Genomic DNA, 7221 nt, shown 5'->3' on the forward strand with positions numbered 1-7221 from the left:
AATTTGGCAGAGTTTCTACAGCTGGATGCCCTTCCTAACGCCAACCACTCAGAGAGTGTAGTGGGTGCTTTTACGTGTCACCCGCACGAAAACGGCCACACTCGAAATGGTGTCTTTTATGTGCCACCCGCACAAGCCAGTCCAGGGGCACTGGCAACGATCTCGCTCGAAAATCCTACGGGAGCCAGTCAGGCGGTACTGGCAACGGCCACGCTCAAAATGGTGCATCTCATGTGCCACCCGCACAAGAGCCAGTCCAGGGGCACTGGCAACGATCTTACTTGGCTTGCCTGGTCTTCTCATGCACAGCACATTTCCAAAGGTCTCGGTCAGTAGTCATCGCCTTATATATATAAAATTAAACAATAGGTTTGGAAATAACAGATGTTTTCCTTTCTCCTACTTCTATCTTTTTTTCTTTTTTACCATCATCATGATAATCATCATGATCATTATCATCATCATCATTTTAATTTAATCTTTTATTTTCTTCACATCTTATTTTATTCCTATCATCCATCTTCTCATTTCCTTCTTTTTCATTTCTTTTATTTTTTCTTTTATTTACCCATTGTTCTTCTACAAAATTTTCTTTCTTTTTCTTTTCCATTCTTTTTTCTCTGTCTTCTTCATGCAGTCTGTATATACCACCTCCGCCACTACCATCACAATACTTCATCCATCACTTCATGTTTGTTTTCTTTTAAGACTAAATGTCACATTTCTTACGGGCTTAGTAAAAATCTTGAAGAGCAAGGAAATTAAGTGTCCATAAATACTTCCTTGTTCTGATATTTTAACTGGAGGAAGAGGAAATCTATTGAAGATTTACACTTATTTATTTGTTGAGTTTGTTTTAGAGAAATACTCCATAGACAGTTTGGTTAGCACTTCTACAACCGCTTGCAACTTTAAAACACAAACCACACCAACATAAAGAAGTGGCAAACCAGTGGCTTAAGTACCATTATATGTATGTATGTATTATGTATGTATTATGTGTGTGTGCGTGTGTGTGCATGCGTGTATGTTGTAATGGTATTGTTAGGTGAAGTCAGAGGTCACCAGTTATAACGGTAATTGTGATGATAATTGTTGGTTGTTGATAGTTAGCAATTTGTAACGGGTATTGATGTTGCAGATTTGCAAGATGAAAGAAGAACAGTGATCGAAGTTATAAACAAACATTTATTTACCGTTATTTTGTATATAGTTAAAACCACAACAGGCTGGAATGATAAATTCGTAAAGCATGCGAAGTAACGATAGATTTTCCTTGTATAGTTTGCCAGGTCCGCCTGACTGGCTCCTGTGCTGGTGACACACAAAAACACCCACTACACTCTTGGAGTGGTTGGCATTAGGAAGGGCATCCAGCTGTAGAAACTTTACCAGATTAGATTGGAGCCTGGTGCAGCCACTGGCTCTCCAGACCTCAGTCAAACCATTCAACCCATGCCAGCATGGAAAATGGATGTTAATCGATGATGATGATGACGACGATGATATATATATATATATATATATATATATATATATATATATTTATTTATTTATTTATTTATATGGTAGGCTTCATTCAGCTTCCATCTGCCAAATCCACTCACAAGGCTTTGTTTATTTGTTCAGCCAGGCACTGTAGTAGAAGACACTTGCCCAAGTTGCTGCACAGTGGAACTGAATCCAAGACCATCTAATTGGGAAGTGAGCTTCTTACCTGCAGTCACACCTTTGATTTATGAACAACATTTTGTACAAAGATGTCAAACAATCTTCTAGACAACTAGTCTCTCCTGTATATTGTAGTGTTTTGGAATTACCATTGTTTTCACTAATTAAACAGTTGCACTAATTATTAATCATTTCTCTAATCTCTAATTATTTATTTATGAGTATCAAAGCTTTTCACCACATAATATCAGATCGAAATCTTTGCAAGTGTGTGTGTGTGTGTGTGTGTGTGTGTGTGTGTGTGTGTGTGTGTGTGTGTGTGTGTGTGTGTGACTAATCCAAAATCGTTTCTAATACACCAGATTGTTTTATTTTCAGGCCTGAATCATGAATTGGGTAACTCTCCTCACTTTATGACTATATATCCAAAACGAAACATAGATGGAAAAGTAAAATGGTCAAATTTAACAATATTTCGAGAATTATCATGCACAGCATCTGGCTCTGTAATTCAAAAGCCGTCCAGAACTTCTTCCGATAGTACTCAACGTATGTTATTTTCCTTTTTATCTCACTATTTTTTTTTTTTTTGAGATAGTGACTGGGTTGTGTTTTAAGTTTTCTATTATTAAATAACTTATCTAATATGATTGTTAATATCACACAAGAGTTTTGGTGTGAGCTAAACCTGTTGGAATCTATCTCTTTCTTGAAACAATTTGTGCAAATGAACAAAGCACTTGTCAATTATACAGACCTTCTCATTTTATGATTATGAATTGTACTTACTCATGTAACAGTTTATAACTACTGAATTGAACCTTTGCAAGTTAAGTTTCACTGTTGATACATGGCAGTACTGATGATAGAATACAAACTATTGACCTACAGTCAGTATCCAATCAACTCAAAGAGAAGCAGACCTCCATCTGTCTGTCCATTACAACATCTACTAGAGGGATGGAAAGAAGGGGAGGAATCAAAATATACATAATGTGTCTTTAGAAAAAGTGGAAAAGAAAAATTTGTTGTTGAGAACTGTAGTGTGAGAGAGAGAGAGTATGAGTGTGGGAAAGATAGATAGATAGATAGATAGATAGATAGATAGATAGATAGATAGATAGATAGATAGTGTTGTCATCATAATAACTAACAAGTTTTGATTAGAAAGATGGTAATCTGAAATGCAAGTCTTTCAAACCAATGCAACACAGCTTATAAAAAAAGACCCACTATAATAACAGGTTGTTGTTGTTGAGAGAGAAATTCAGTGTGAGAGAGAGAGAGTGTGTGTATGTGAAAGATAGAAGTAAAATTTGTTTCAAGAAAAAACAGGTTATTGTTGTTAAGAGAGAAATACATTGAGAGAGAGGAGAGAGAGAGTGTGGGTAAAAGGTAGAGATAGATAGACTATTGTCACCATAGTAAGTAACAAGATTTTCATTACATAACAGTTTACTGTTAAAAGAAGGTACATGCATAATTAACAAATATTTTTACCAGCAACATAGTAATGGATGAAATTTTATAAAGTATCAAAGTGCATAATAAGATGCTTGTTACCACGCACCAAAAAAGGCATGATGTCATGAAAAATTTAGAAACCAGATCAGAACAGACCAACTATTAGAATCTGGTACTGTTTGTGAATGGCAAGTTTGCTAGCCAAAATATCTCAATCAGTTTGTTTTGTCAAGTACAAGTCATTAAGTCAATAAGTAAATGACCCCTTAACTCTTTTGTTACCTTATTTCTGTTGAAACCACTGCTTTTGTTTCAATTAATTTTGAAAGCAATGAAGAATTTAGTGAAATAAATTCTGTCATTATTAAGCTGGTGTTTTGGAACATAAATTAATATAAAATTTTGATAGAAGGTTTTAATTAAGATCTCTTTGAATTAGGAAGTTTGTATCATAGATTCAAGGGTGATCTCAAGCGAGTTGACATGAAAAGGGTTAAACCATATTGGAATCAGCTCAAATTGCTAAACATCAAAATTTGTTGCTTTAGATTATACAGCATGATTCTTAAGTATCTAAGAACATGGGAACTTTTAAATTAACAGATAAATAATGATTTCTTTTGATTAGACACAAAGACAATTTTTACAAGAGATGTGAATAGCCAATTGAATCAACACCTGCATATTCCTGGTACCAGTAATATGAGACTATGAGCCTCCATTGCACAGTCTCAGGAGACACCTGAGCATAGGCTGCATCAATTAGATGATGAGCACACAAAAGCCTCCATCACACAGACTCAGCAGACAATGTCATATTCTAGTTCAAATGACCTCAATTTCCAGTAAGTCTTACTTTTGCCATGACTACCAACAAATCAAAAGGGCAAACATTTCTGGCTGCTGGTTTACACCTTGAAGAGCCCTGCCTTCAGCCATGGTCAGCTTCACGTTACATGTTGAAGAGTAGGAAGTAAGAAAAATCTTTACATCTATTCACTAAATGGAAAAACAAAAAAACTTCATTTATTGAGACATTATAAATTGACCCTAAAGGCAATACTGAAACAAGTAAAAGAAAAAAGAATAAAACAATATATATATATTAGCTGAATTGCCCATTATTGCTGAGCAATTTTCATAATGGAATACCTTTATTTCAATTATTTTATTCCCTGTCAGACCATGTCTTCTGTGACAGGTGTTTTGATCAACTATCAGTATATAAGTATTTACCATATGTATCAATGGCTGAATCAGCAAAATGGTAATGTGAATGTCATAAAATAATGAAGGCGGCTATATGCAATATAAAACCAAAAAGAAAAAATTCAATGTCATTAATTGTGACTGACAGTATATGTAAGGATGTTTGCTTGTATGTATGTATGTTTGTATGTATGTATGTGCATTTGTATGTTTGTATTCATGCATGTATGTATGTTTTTATGCATGCGCATGTCTTTGTACATGTGTTTGTCCCCCACCATCACTTGACACTGACATTGCTTTGTTTACATCCCCATAACTTAATGGTTTGATAAAAGAGACTGATAGAGTAAGTACCATGCTTAAAAATAAGTACTTGGGTTGATTTGTTCAACTAAACCCATCAAAGCAGTGCCCCAGCATGGCCACAGTTCAATGACTGAAACAAGTAAAAGATAAAAGAAAGATAATCACATGTTTGAACCTACAGTAAGTTTTTCTTTATGATCTTTTTCTGGTTCATATCTTTGGTACATATTAGATGTGCAATTCAGTTCACTGTCATGCAAAGTTACAAAATCCTCCAGTATGTATAAATTGAGAATTTTTATGTAATTGGCGCAGGAGTGGCTGTGTGGTAAGTAGCTTGCTTACCAACCACATGGTTCCGGGTTCAGTCCCACTGCGTGGCACCTTAGGCAAGTGTCTTCTACTATAGCCTCGGGCCGACCAAAGCCTTGTGAGTGGATTTGATAGACGGAAACTGAAAGAAGCCTGTCGTATATATGTATATATATATATATTATATGTGTGTGTTTGTGTGTCTGTGTTTGTCCCCCCACCATCGCTTGACAACCGATGCTGGTGTGTTTACGTCCCCATAACTTAGCGGTTCGGCAAAAAGAGACCGTTAGAATAAGTACTAGGCTTCCAAAGAATAAGTCGTGGGGTTGGTTTTCTCGATTAAAGGCGGTGCTCCAGCATGGCTGCAGTCAAATGACTGAAACAAGTAAAAGAGTAAAAGAGGATACTATCTGATTTCTTCATAAATTCTACAACTGTCTTTGAAGGCTTGCTATTATTCTAAATTTATTTATCAAGTGAGTGAGTAGTATATTAGTCAAAAGAAAACAAAAATACACTACAAAGGAAAATTAGATGCAACATATCAGGAAAATGGCATAAATTAAGAATCAAGTATGTATACATTATTTAATGGTTACCAGAAAACTGCCCAGAGGGCAATGTTTCTGCTAGTTCTGTCCAATGTTGTAACAACTTGGCCAATTTGCTACCTATTGATAAATACATAATAAAAATTTAAACAAAGAATTAACAGAGATATAAGTAGCTAGGTAGTGACAGAGCAGCAACACCACAACAATTTCACAAACAATCAGTAAATCTGTTGAAATAATATTTTATTATCCCACAGTTATATTTGATAACTACTTATTTTAAATTCATTTTATGGAGAACATTTTCATATACTTGTTACAAAGCAATGTAAACAAATAATGTTTACAATGGAAAATATGTTTTTTTTTCAATACAGTACAGTAATTAATCTTTTTCTTATATCATTAATAAATCTACTATTTACTCTCTACATAAGTCTGTTTGGTGCTGATAATTTTTTGTGCTTGCCATAGCCTATGGAATAATCTGTATATTGTGTTCCAAATGTTCTTTAATTTGATAAGCAATGTGGTAACTATACAGAATATATTGTTTGATAACAATATATTTTACATTGTTTCTACATTCCGCATATTTATACTTTTACTAATATATATTTCCAAAGTGCTGTATTATATTTTCCAATGTTTTTTTTTCTTGTTCCTACATTTAATGTTTTGATTGCTTTTCACCCCTCTCACTTGCACCAATTGAGAATTCTATTTTGTTTGTCTTTACAGAATATTTGCTGATTGCGCATGATATTTCTTATCCTACTTTTCTAAATCGCCAACTCAGATCCACCTACTTAAAAATTTATATGAATCAAAAGAAAGTCTCATTCTCAAAACAAGTGTGATTCTGATGTGTGTCTTCTATATTTGTTAATGGTATTCACACTTGTTCAGAGTAAATTTCAATAGAAATACAGATGTGATTCTACTTGTAGCTGTGAATACTTTAAGCTATTTCAAGAGATATTTTAATGAAGAAATCCTTGGGGAAGATTCTCAGCATATCTTTGCATGTATATATTACACAAAAATAAATAACATACCATTATTTTATCAGTTTCATTCATATGAGATATTTGGTTTTATAATATTTATTTTCCTTTCAATCAATAAAAAGCATAATTTTTTTAATTGTTATAATGACAAAGAGAAATAAATAACTTTGATGAAAATAAAACACTTTTTCTTAATTGTGTTGCTTTTACATGTTAAGGCGTACTATATTTGCCAGTATATGAAGTGGTATGAAAAAGTTCCTGGACTAGTTCTGTAGCATGCCAACAGATGACAGCACATGGTTGCATGCTCAGTGGGAGCTAGCAGTGACCTTCATGAGGCAGTGTTCCGAGTAACATTGCTGTGTTAATTTTGTGGCTTGTGAAATTTGTGTTTTTGTGATCATGTGTATGCTATAGTCTGCAATTTTTGTCATATACAAAGAGCCAACATGAAATTTTGCATTAAACTTGGGAAGTCTGCTACAGAGACATCGAGCATACTTTGACAACATTTACAGTGATGAGGCAATGGGCCATACGCAATGGGCCATACGTAATGGGCCATATGTAATGGGCCATACGCAATGGCACAGGTATTTCAAAAACGGAAGAGCATCCCTGGAAGATCAACCATGGGCATAACCCCTAGAAACATGGAGAAAATTCATCAGCTTGTGTATAAGGAT

At 34.4% G+C, this 7221-nt stretch overlaps 1 protein-coding gene across 2 annotated transcripts in view; it reads left to right on the plus strand.

Annotated features, from left to right (window-relative positions):
* The window catches only part of LOC106870830 (MORN repeat-containing protein 1), a 106410-nt gene extending 99696 nt beyond the window's left edge, over positions 1-6714 (plus strand). For both annotated transcript variants that reach the window (XM_014917054.2, XM_052970307.1), the window contains 2 exons: positions 2050-2220; positions 6264-6714. In XM_014917054.2, the coding sequence (XP_014772540.1) occupies positions 2050-2220; positions 6264-6382 (290 nt within the window). In that variant the 3' untranslated portion in view covers positions 6383-6714. The remainder of the gene's footprint in view (positions 1-2049; positions 2221-6263) is intronic.
* Positions 6715-7221: the final 507 nt, after the last annotated feature.

This window comes from Octopus bimaculoides, chromosome 1 (assembly GCF_001194135.2).
Source record: "Octopus bimaculoides isolate UCB-OBI-ISO-001 chromosome 1, ASM119413v2, whole genome shotgun sequence".
NCBI classification, from domain to species: domain Eukaryota; kingdom Metazoa; phylum Mollusca; class Cephalopoda; order Octopoda; family Octopodidae; genus Octopus; species Octopus bimaculoides.